Consider the following 12,686-nt stretch of genomic DNA (forward strand, 5'->3'; position numbering starts at 1 on the left):
ATCTTAGCTATTAAGCCAGGTATTTTATTTTATTCCATGACCTTCAACACAAAGTATAAACAACAAATTTGGCAATAAAGCTTATTTAAATGAATGAAAAATGGCTGAAGTTACAATAAGTGAAAACATAAACATTAACTTTCATCCTGCTGTCTCATGTTTATTCTCGGCTGCCAGAACTTCAGAGCAGATTTACAGCTGGAGCTATAAAAAAAATTGAGTGTGAGCTGAGCAGAAGAAGTGGAGAAACAGATAAGCAGACACAAACACACCTGCTAATGAAAGGTAAACACCCTTCTGCCTCTGCTTGATTAGCTAATCTAATTACACACCTCTGTGGCTGCAGGAGAAGGCCAGATGGCCAATGAATGTGCATGTCTGTGTATGCTGGTGTGTTGGAGTGTTTCCATAGAGGCTGATAGTGGCTCTTGACATTTTGAGGGTCATTTGATATTTACAGTCATAGTCTAAGACTGCAGCATTTCAATTACTCCATTTATACTGCCCTGACTGCATTACTGTTTGTTTATGCAGAACTGGCTGAAATTTGTGTGTCGTTGGTCTATGAACTTTGAGCCCGTTTTTTTTTTTTTTTTTTAGCTTATAAACAAAAATAACGGGATATCTGCTATTACTTTTCCACTTTTTGTGCGATATCGACCCATTGGACTGTTAGTTTTTTGTTAAATTTCTTTGACATTTTGTTCGATGCAACCTGTTGCAAAGTTTTTGTTTAGCAAAAAATGTGTGTGCTTTCTGGTCTCCGGTCTGACTATTTATTTATTACGTTATATTACCTTTCAGAGTCAGCATTGAACTCTAATTTAAATCCTGTCTTATCAAGACAATGTTGAGATTATTAAGTGCAGCTGTGCTTGACATAGTAAGTTGATGGGAAACAACTGGCCTAGACTAACTAATCAGCATTCATTTATAAATTTGTATGAGAAACACCTCTTCATTGCAGTATCTTTTTGTTTTGACATCTATCAGTTTTTACCATTGCTTCAAGTAACACAAAAGACAGTTTGTTTTTCTCTTTTGTCTTTTCTGACTGCAAAATTTAAAAATAAAATAGCATTCACTGATTTTCTATCAGCTATTTAATCAATATAATTATTCAACATCACTATAACACTGTCACTGTAGTGTCAGTGTAGTTATAAAGGCATGCAGCAACTTCATTGATGTCAACTATTTTGATAATACAGTCTGAGAGATAAGCAGGAGCAGAATCTGTAAATATTTTATCTGAAACCTTCAATGGAAAACTGCTTCAGAGCAGGTTATGAATCCAGCATTAGTTACCATGGTGATTAGCGGGTTCAAAGAGAGCCAACTTCACGACACTACAGACTGACTTTTAGCTTGTTAAGGAGCTGATCTTGCTTACATCGGTATGTCTCCCATGGCATGTCATGTACCACACTGAAAGGTTATAGATTAGAACGTATAAAGTCAACTCAGCACATGTTAAAGAGCAGAAACACCCACAGATGTTGTAAATTGTTTGCTAACCATAAACCATAAACAGTTCAGCTACACTGTATCTCAAGCTATGGGTGAAAAAAAAAGCTACACATTTATCTTTTATTTTCTTAATGTAATATTAAACAAAATATTAAAATAATGCATTCTGTACGGATTTTCATGATCAATAGATGGGTTCAAGGTGGCATACACAGACCAGTGATAACTTCTATAACTTGTCTCAGATTAAAAGATAAAATCACACCGTCCTGTTTTTTCTAATTTCATTTTGAGCACAAATAAAATTTTGGACTAGAAAAGAGATAAATCAGGGTTTTTTTTATGTTTTGCTTTGTTTTTTACTTTAAATAGAAATACTGACTGCCTGCATATAAACTGGTTGGTACCTGATTTAGTTTGTTTTTCCTGAACTGACAAAAGACTGAAATTGTGGGTTTTTGTTGGTTTTTTTTGTTTTTTTTTTTAATGGGAGTTTTTTCTTTCTTTCATGAATTACAATTTACATGAGTTTTTACCAAATGTTCTTAACAACTTTTGTACATCTCTTCTTTGGTGTTTGTATATCAGTTTCTCTATATAAGTGAAATCACATATACAGATTGCAACTGAGATTCACTGAAGCAGGAGCAAACCTGTAAACAGCTACCTGTAAATGTTTCTGTACATGGATTGACTCCGGCCAGCCGCTTCGAGGTTCCAAAGTCAGAAATTTTCAAGACGCCACTATAAGTGTTTACCAACACATTATCACCCTGGAGAAGACACAGACAAAAAAGGGTTAAAGGGGATTAAGGGCTTAATGTTTACCTGTTTTCACTGCCTTACTTACCTTATTGATATGAACTACTTTGTAAGAGTGTTAATATTCCTTCAGATATCCTTTCCTCTGATATTCTAAAGTGGTCTGCAGATTCCCTGAATGCCTGTCTTATTCTGTGGACATTGCCTGCTTTTTCACTAGTTTTCAGTCCATTTTGTTTACCTAAAACTTTTAAAGGGACCTGTTTGTTAAGACACCCATGATTGACCTTGAAATCATAAAAGCAAAGAAAAAGCACTTAAGGGACACAGCAGTATTGTGTCTCCACATAACACAACTTAGCAAAGAATTATTGTCATTTGCACTGATTGTAGCAGTTTGTTGATAAGCTGCATTATTTTTTGCTTTTTTTAAACTTTTTTTTTGTAGATGCAGCTAAATTTAACTAAGTTTGACAGATATAATACACTTTTTCTGCAACAAGATGACTTTCATGGATAAGAAAATTGAGTGATCCCTTGACAGGACCTTAGCTGATCCACCTACACTGAAGCATCACTGAAAACATCTCCACAGTGGCTGTTAAGAAACCTTGCAGAAGGAAGGGAATCGGGTGGAAATGAATGACTCAAGACTGCAAATCATTGTCAATAGGTCAGATGGTTTGATGAATCCTCACCAGAGCCCAGACCTCAACATGATTCAAGCAGTGTGAGATTATGTTGACATGAAACTGAACAAACAGCAGAGTTTCCCTTCATGCTAGAAAACACTGTTTTGAACATGCAACATTGCTGATTCAGCAAAAAAAAAAACACAAGAAGATTAAAAGAGACAGGGACAAAACAAAAGTCATCGTAAAATCTCCTTTTGCTGGCTGGAGAGAGCTAACAGGTCAGGTAGGATGCAAGATGGATGCTGAATTAGCTGTTGATAGGGGGCGTATGACGGGCAAAATGGCAAAAATTCTGTAGTGTGTATTAAATTAAACTATAAAGCTTGGTTTACTCAAATTAAAAGTATCTTCTCTTAAAGTGTTTTCTACAGTGTGATCACCTTAATATCTCTGTGGACGATCTGGTTATCGTGCAGGTAACGCAGCCCCTCCAGAATCTGCCTGGTGTAGAATATGATCGTCGCCTCCTTCAGAGGGCCCCATTTTGACCGCAGCAATGCGGACAGGCTTCCTGGAGAAAGGAGACAAGGAATGTCCAAAACCTATCATGAAATGGGAAGATGACCAAGCAGTTAAGAGAGACCGCCCAGTAACCAAGAGGTCACAAGCATCGATCTCTGAAACATTGGTCCCTCATGAGCATGAAGTCATACTTAACTGAGATCCTCTGTGATCTAATGTGTTTATTTTAATCCAAATAATATACTTATCAGCTAAATGTATGTTTTTTACTCAACACCAAATAAATTCGTAAGGGTGCAGGCTGAGATACACTGTATACACACACTGTCTTTGTACAAATGTACCTCCAGGCACTTGCTCCATGAAGATCTTGATGTATCCGTTCTCAGAAACAGAACCCAAATACTGAACAATGTTCCTGTGCTTCAGGTACTTGTGAAGAGCAATTTCCTCATGAAGGGGCTGTGAATATCTGAATCACAAGAGGGAAAAATCACAAGACAATAAGCTGCATTTTGTTTCTTTGCTTCAGCGTGCCAATAAAACAGCCTTCTTCATACCACTATGAACAAAGGCCAGAATAGCCGCCGAATGTCCTATAACTCATACAGAGTCATAGAAAAAAGGGCTCTGTCTTTCTATTCTACGATTTTAGCTATCATCTGGTCTTCACCAGGTCTTAAAATATAGTAAATAAACCTTAGATCAACGTGATATATGATGTTATTGGACTGTGGAGTAATTTTGGTCAACCATTTTGAACATAATTTCAGATCTTGTAGACTTGCTGTCATTTCTACATTCAAAAGCTCTCTTTAGGTTTTAAGGCATTCAGCATTCAGTCAGTCGAGTGTATGGTCCACTCAAAGAGTGCAAGGTGTCCAGGCCTTGTGGCTGTAAAATAAGCCCAAACCATCAGCTGTCCACCACTGTGCTTGACAGTTGGAATGAGGAGTTTGAGCTGATGTGCTGTGTTTGATTTCCACCAATTATGCTGCCGTCTGTTTCGGGCAAACATCACCGTTGATGTCGTATGTCTAAAGGGCCTTTTTTTTTTTTTTTAATTTGGTACAGATACAATGGTCCATATAGATAAAAGAAACAACATAAACAAACAAAGATACATCGACAACACTCTAATTAGTTCATGTGGTTGTTAAAAAGTTTCTCTGTCCAATATTTACTCAAATCAGAGGTATAGCGACAGCTGCTTAATTAAGGGTTTCTGAAAGTCTGTATGATGGAGTTTTCTGACTCCTCTAGCCACTGCATGAGTTTGAACATTAAATGTCTTAGCAGTGCCTCACAGGTGGGAATCTGATTCTTTACAAACAGCTGACTCGCTTTGTGCCACCTGGGCACCCCAACCAACAGCCTAAATGTGTCCTTATATACCCCATTCAGTCTATGAATAGCGCATCGCCCGAAGTTTTTTTCCAGAAGTTTTGTGGTTGGTTTAGATGCAACTGCAAGTCTAAGTTGTGCTGCCATGTTGTTTTCATAGAGCAAATGTCAATCTCTTGCAACCTTACCAAACAAGCCATACATAGTCAGTGTTTTTCAAATTGTGTTGTTACAAAGTCTAAGATTTAACGCGTCTAATGAGGCCTGTAGATCGCAAAGATGTAGCTTTTGGGTTTTTAGCTCTTTGTCTGACCACTGCCACCATGGTTGATGTCTTTGCTTCCGAGTATTGTTTTAAATCACACCTAAATGCTCAACACAAGCAAACTGATAAAGGATTTTTTTAGAGGGGCTCACTTTACTCGCTGCTACTTAGGCTCTTAATTTCTTTGGAATCAGTAAGGATACTTTGTTTTTCCACACACTACTTCTGAAGCTTTTATCTTAATTTAGTTAAATAAATAAAGATTAAGTCTATTATGTTGTTATTAACCTGATGTATTTATGCAATTTTAAGACCTGGTAGTGACCATAAATAAAAAACAAACATTGCAAATCTTTCAAGTTTTTGTATTTTACTGAAAATTTCCTGAAACTTTGAACATGCCACAGGCCATGAACATACCGGCTGTCTCTTTCGGGAATTTCTTTGATGGCGATTCGGACCTGGTTGCTCAAGTCTCTCCCAGCATACACCACTCCGTAAGTTCCCCTCCCCAGCACCACCCTGTCCCCTGTCTCATTAGTGTCATACTCATACTGGTACACACAAACACAGAGAGGAATCATGTGCAGGTCATTAATGTAAAATGAACCATCTAAAACATTATCTTACATTTAGAAATAAATAGATATAAATGTCAACTAACCTCCAGCGTGTCTCCATCTCCATCTCCTTCAAGCTCTACAGCATTCCCTGTACCATCAGATATCATCTCTTTCACCATGGAGCAGAAGCTGATACACACCGCCAGACATAAATATGATTACTGTTGATTAGGTTTGTGATTTTGTGATTTTACACATACAGGTTGTACAAAGACAAACATGGACAAACACACACACCTACACAGACACATCAAGACGAGTGTGTCCTCACCGACCGCACTGCTCCTCCGTGGAGAAATAGATCTGGAAGTCATCAGAGTTGTCGTGGACGTACAGGAAGCAGCAGCGCTCGTCAAACTTACTGATGCTGCAGACGAGGTGACAGTGAAATGTCATTAGGTCATCCAGCACATTTTACAGACTGTGTGCTCTCATAGTAAAGCAAAACTTATCAGGAAAGCCTCAGATTTTATAATGGGCAATATGTCTTCTATTATAAATTACATCAATGTTATTTTATTTTAAATCAGTGCCTTAAATCTGTGCAGAGCTCAAATATTTTTCTAACTGCTCTAACAGTCCAGCTACTATTAGCAATCATGGGTTACAGACATTGTGTTACATTTTTCCCATTTAGCAAACCACTAGACCCCATCCCCCTCCCCCTCAGTGTTTTATGTTACACTGATTATGTAACTGTAACTTGCATGTAAAGGGTGATTAGGTCAGCTGGAGGGTTGTGCCGAATGTGTATACACAATGCAGTTCAAGATGCTAAATCTGTGCTTACTATCAGTTAGACTTAACTCTATGAAGCCAAGCGCACCATATTCTATACATACACTCTATAGGACATTTTGCATCAATTTATGGATAAAACTTTGCTCAAAATCCCTTTCTATAATCTCTTTTTTTGTATCAGTTAGACTTTAATGCTTGAAATAAATAAATAAATGAAAAATATTATTAAGGAAATATATACATAAATAAACAAATGAATTAAAAAAAGAATTAAATGGGTTTTTTTTATTTGTAATAGTTAGACTTCAATCCTTAAAAAAAATAAATAAATGAAAAATATTATTAAGGAAATATATAAATAAATAAACAAATGAATAAAAAAAAGACTTAAATGTTTTTAGTCATGCATCTCCTCTCACTCCTACCAAAATTATGTTTAGAACAAATCTCTCATTTCTCTTAAATATGACAAAAGATACTAATATAATGCAGAGTAAGACTAGTAGAACTACAACATCAACACAATAAACCTAGAAATTATTGTTATGCAGCCATTTTTTTTAATTTGCTTAATAGCTTGATGGATCCCAGTCTCTTTGTTTGTACCTAATGCCTTTGATGGATGTAGCAGTAAAGTTCCACTCATGGATTCCCTTCTGTAATGAAAGCAAAGAATTAAATTATTTGTCTCCTGATCAAAGCATCAGAACATGTTTGATGTTTAATTCTAAAACCTAAACAAAACATGTCAAATCAAGAATAAAGACTATTTTTACCGTTTCAGCGGGGGAAACATGCCAGATAGAGACATTCATTTCTTCAGCTTCATTGTTAATAGATACATAGGAGGGTTGGTAAATCTTGGTTGGCTCAAGAATCAACACCTGTAGAAACAATACATTTTAATGGGTATAAAATATGCAGTTTAATGTGGAATTAAACATTAATGCAGTGGTTTTCAAACTGAGTGGAGCATCCCTGCAGGGGAGCATGGTGACATGACAGAAGGGGGGCATAGAATTGGGAAAATGTTGCAAAGTAATGGATGTTTTGACAACTCAGAGTAGCTGAAACATTCTGGTCCATGCTCTGGCCAATTGGTGGTGGTAATGCAGTTTTTGCCAACAGCCTTAAAACATCAAGAACAACACCACATTGGAATAATTGCTGAAACCAAAATAGATCAGAACAGTTGGTGGAAATGGGGCTTCTCAGACCCTTTTCAGGCTACAAACAACCATGGTAACAAGACAAAGATAAGATGGACAGAGGGAGGGAAATAGAAGAAGAAACAGGTAACTGTGATGAAAGAAAGTGTACAACCCCTAACATCAGGAAGACACTCCAGTCTTGAGATGAAACAATTAAAGACGTCTAACCCCTGAACAAGAATGAACTATTAATGATAAACTGGCCAATCTCAGACACATATCTGGAAAGCTCAATGAATTACATCTCTAGCTTTGAGCTGAATCATGCACAGGTCTAATTTGTACAACCTGAACCAATGCACAGTTTTAATGATAATTACCAAACAACCCATTGCCATGGTATCCTTCCTGCCAAATCTGGATCACACCACTGATATATAGGTGAACCAAACTGTGTTGCACACACAGCACAGCGATGATCTTTGGAGGTGGTTTATTTCCTGCTGAACATACTCTATATATATTTAATATAACTTGAATCATATTGCATCTATACTTTGTTGCTTTCCACAGGGACATTATTCAAACCAAGCTGGCTTTGTAAACCAGTCCCTAGTTAATCCAGTTCCAAGAAAGGAAACCACGGCACCCAATACTTTGGACTACTGTTACATAAAAATCCAAAACATAACACAGTAATTTAATACCTTTATTTAAAGTAAACATACTATTTGTATTGTCTTTTTCCTTCTTTTTTCAGTTGTGAAGCAACTTTCCTGCAGACCACCACTGAGATATTGAGCTTGGGGTGTTTTTACCTCAGGGACAGGACAGGTTTTTACTGCAGGGGGCATGATATAAAAAGTTTGAGAACCATTGTCTTAATGCAAGTGTGAGCATGTTTAGATGTGTATTCGTACAGGAAACCGCAGTCTTTTGGTGGTGCCTTGTGTGGCCTCAACAATAATGTCCATCCAGAAGTCCAGTCTTTCTCGCTGAGGAGAGTGTTCTACTGCCTGCTTCTTAAACCTTTGGATCAGCTGCAGATTTTGCACCACAGACCGTAAATACCTGGAAGAAAACCCAAATTAACCAATAAAAATTAGAAGCAGGGAGGCACTGCAAATCATTTGTAAATCCACTTCATTCCCCTAAACTGATTATTATTTGCATGTCCATGTCACACACAGAATATCAAATAGGTAACAGCAATAATGTTACATTTCTAGTTTTTTTTTGTAAAATCCAGGAAGCTATTAGGAGAAATGTGTTTCAGTACGTAACTGGCAATTTGAAATTAAACAATTATTCATTACTGAAAGCAGAAACGGGATTGATTATAAAAATCCTGTTTTAGGCTAGGCAAGTTTATTTGTACACCACCTTTCATGTACAAGACAATTCAAATTGCTTTACATAAAACATGTATAGGAGCATGAGAAAAGAAGCCTTTTAACCTGATTTTAAAAGTATCTACATTTGGTGAGAGTTTAATCTTCTCTTGCAGTTTGTTCCACTTGTTCGTAGCATAACAGCTAAATGCTGCTTTTCTGTCTGTATTCTGGTCTGGACTATTTGACCTGAGTCATTGGATTGAAGAACTCTGCTTGGTTTTTCTTCCCTGAACAAATCACAGATGTTTTCTGGACCTGAACCGTTGTGGAATCTATAAGTAATTGGCAGGGTTTTAAAATCTATCCTGTGACTTACTGGAAACCAGTGCAAAGTTTTAAAAAGTTGTGTGATGTGTTTAGATCTTTTAACCCTAGTAAAAGCTCTGGTATAAGTATCTGGATGAGCTGCTGATGCTTACCATAACAGTAATCCAGTCTACTGGAGATTATTAAATGGATGAGTTTCTCCTGGTCTAAACATTTAATTCTGTTGATGTTTCTGAGTTAGTAAAAAGTACTTAGGAAAGCTTTGATGTGGCTACTGAAAGTCAGATCTGAGTCCATTAACACTCCAAGGTTACAAACTTGGTTGGTGGTTTTGAGAGTCTCCAGGTGTTTACCAATGCTGACCCCTTTGTGCTACCAAAGAGAAAAATCTCAGTTTTGTCTCATTTAATTATAGAAAATTCTCTTATTCTCTCGCTTATGTGTCTTTGTCATCAAACGACTAAAGTCCAATAGTTCTTCTGTGTCAGTGTTTGGAGCAAATCTATTCGACTTTAGTTGTCTGATGACAAAACACATAAAGTTGTGTATCGTCTGCATGGGTGTGATAATAAATGTTAAAATTCTGTAGTAACTGACCCAAAGAGAATACGAGTTGAACAGAAAAAGGCCAAGGACTGACACCTGAGGTACACCTTAAGTCCTTTTCTTTAGGAGTGGCTTGTAGGCAGCTACAGTATCTTTAGTGATTTGGGAAAAATACCTGAAGCTGTTAGCCATAAGGAGGAGATCACTTTCTAGCAAGAAGCTGTTTTTGAAAAGTCAGATGGTATCATGTCCACAGTGTATGTTGTTGATGATTTAAATGACAAAGTCTTTTGAAGGATTTTTAAATCGATAATATCAAATTGTGACATCAGTTATTTCCAAATTTTGGAGATTTCATGTTTGGCTGTGTGGAATTAATATTTTGTCTAATTGTTTGAATATTACAAAGTCGGAAAATTGATGACATTGCATTGATGAGCTTTTCAATCATAGCAAACAGAGTGTGAGGATTGTTGACATTCTTAATAATCGTCTGATATAGATACTGCTCTCTGGCTTTGCACAGTTCATTGTTATCCTTTTTTGAAGTCTTTATTTGTACAGCAAATAAATTAAAGCAAACACTTGAAATGTACTAATATAAACATGCAACTACAAATAAGAAAAAAAAGAGGTGGGTAGGTGGATTTTTTAGATATGATCAATAAATTAACTTATTTGATACTTTTAGTTATCATCCAATCAGAATTTCTTACTTGCCAAATATTTTTAGGTAAAATAAGATAACATCACATTATGAGTGCAAATGAATGCATTTAATCGTAAATGTGTCTAGCTGCATTTCCATTTCATCTGGAATTGTGCAAAAACGAAATGTTGCAACAAAAAATCGCCAATGCAAATACATTTAGAAAAAAAGTCTCCAATATCACTAAACATTTTTACGCTCTCATGAGGTGGATTTCAGATATTTTGATATAAGAATATACTGCAAAAGTGTAATGGAAACACTTTACGTGTCCCTGGATGTGACGTGGCGGGTCATGACCAGTTCATTTCCGGTAAAGATGGAACAAACAACAGCGAATTTCAGATATTTAGAAATGAAAATGAGGGAGAAAAGCTTCAAAATGCTATAACAAATTCTCCGCAGCAAATAGAAAACCCTAAAATAATGCTACGTGGCTACTTTGCGTCTGCTGCAATTATTAGGAAAACCAGACGAGATTTTATGACAACTGAGGCTTATGGGCTAAACACTGTTTAATAAAAACACGTGCATTTGTAATTCTTGATTGTCCAAACTAACAAATATCACTTTTATTCTGCTTAAAAATGGAAATGCAGCTTCTGTAAACTCGTTTCTTATTTTGTGAAAACGCTAAACCCTAGCAACATTTTTTGCTTCTAAAACATTTAAAATTTTCTACTTTAAAACTTATCTCAGTCCAATTTTTCATATCACGATACTCAAGATTCACTTTATTCATCCAGCATTTTGGAATATATTATGTAAGTTAAAGATGTATCAAAATAAAAAATAACACAGCCATCTTAACAGAACATTCATTGTACATCCACTATTTTATTGACATGGAATCAAATGTCTTCAGACCTATCATCAGATCTATAATGTTCAGAGTCCTGTCTGTATTCTGTCTGTGTCAGTGTCAGTTCTTTCAGCTTGGTCTGCATAACCTCAAACTATCTGCATGCCAGATCTGAATGGCTTTCAACTCCTCTTTTGTAGTCAACATTATCCCTCACCTTTCTTTTTCATACCCAGCTTGATCTTTACAACATCCAAACCCCTCCACAACTATATTTTACATTCTACATGTCACTTACTTTGTTCAAATTTTTCTTCTCAGTCATTGTTTAGGCAAGCAGTAGTGTGTAAAATGACACCACACGCGCTAAAGTAAGCACAAAGCCAATGCATGCATGACATGTCATGGAATAAGGTTGATGGGGAATACAATGATAGCATTGCCAGGACAAATAACCAAAATTATTTGCTTCATTGCAGCTGTTACTCTGTAGTTCCAGTTAGATTGAAATCAATTTTTATATTTTTTTTAAAACAAGTTACCACTATAAATGTGAATAAAGTCACATATTGCTCATACTAGTTCCAACATAAGGGGTCTTTTGTATGGAAAAGACATAACAGAAGCATGTTTTTGTTATGTCAGACTTACCACAACGGTGGCTTCAGTTTGAAGAGCTTCTCAGCAGCTTGAGTAGCTTTAGGGATATCACTAGCTAACATGCTAACGGTGAAGAACTGGCCCACGTCCCAGTAGTTATTCATTTTCTCCAGGGAACCTTTGCGCCCCAGAAGGCTGTTCAACCTCACACCTATAGAAACATATTTATTTATGACAATCAAATAACAATGCCTTCCCTTTCATTCGAACATCACCCAAAACACCTCTTTAAAATAGTTTTTTTTATATCAAACTTTAGCACATCCACTGAAACAAAAGAGCCTTTTTGATGTACTAGCTTGTGCGCCAATATAAAAGTAATTCGGAAGTTGCAAGGTCACCTATTTTTCTCAGCTCAATGGAGCTCTCAAACTGCTGGCCTGCTACTATGAGGAGGACTGCGAGGTTGATGCCAGAGTATAGAGTCGGCTGCAGCTCAAAACCCTTCCTGTACCTGTAGGTTGAAGGGGAAACAGATGACAACACCACTGGGAATAATAAAATAGAAGATAGATTCATTTATTTATGTGGGTTCTCACCACTGTATAGCATTGTCTCTGTTTATGGTGTCTTTGCAGTCTGAGTCAAGGAAAATGTCCTTATAGATGCGCCCACAGAGGCAGAACATGTCTGGTGCAGGATGTTCACACGACTGCAGCACCTGGAGCATCACTCTGAGAGCCTGCTCCCTGTCTCCAGGACTGTTCCTCCTGCACACAGTCATATGCAGAAATCAGAGTAAAACGATAACCAGGCATTTGAATGGCTGTGAGATTACCATTAAGTATTAAGCCA

General features: G+C 36.7%; 1 protein-coding gene across 2 annotated transcripts in view; it reads right to left on the reverse strand.

The window, feature by feature from the left end:
• Positions 1-12,686, reverse strand: part of map3k15 (mitogen-activated protein kinase kinase kinase 15) — a 43,667-nt gene that overhangs the window by 15,121 nt on the left and 15,860 nt on the right. For both annotated transcript variants that reach the window (XM_079259696.1, XM_079259695.1), the window contains exons 8-19: positions 12,431-12,601; positions 12,233-12,345; positions 11,883-12,042; positions 8,434-8,584; positions 7,139-7,246; positions 6,969-7,018; positions 5,893-5,988; positions 5,663-5,750; positions 5,419-5,552; positions 3,734-3,861; positions 3,308-3,438; positions 2,138-2,243 (exon numbers count right to left, since the gene is read on the reverse strand). In XM_079259696.1, coding sequence (XP_079115822.1) covers positions 2,138-2,243; positions 3,308-3,438; positions 3,734-3,861; positions 5,419-5,552; positions 5,663-5,750; positions 5,893-5,988; positions 6,969-7,018; positions 7,139-7,246; positions 8,434-8,584; positions 11,883-12,042; positions 12,233-12,345; positions 12,431-12,601 — 1,436 coding nt within the window. The remainder of the gene's footprint in view (positions 1-2,137; positions 2,244-3,307; positions 3,439-3,733; positions 3,862-5,418; positions 5,553-5,662; positions 5,751-5,892; positions 5,989-6,968; positions 7,019-7,138; positions 7,247-8,433; positions 8,585-11,882; positions 12,043-12,232; positions 12,346-12,430; positions 12,602-12,686) is intronic.

The sequence above is a fragment of the Telmatherina bonti genome (assembly GCF_933228915.1).
Source record: "Telmatherina bonti genome assembly, chromosome: 20".
In the NCBI taxonomy this organism is placed as follows: Eukaryota; Metazoa; Chordata; class Actinopteri; order Atheriniformes; family Telmatherinidae; genus Telmatherina; species Telmatherina bonti.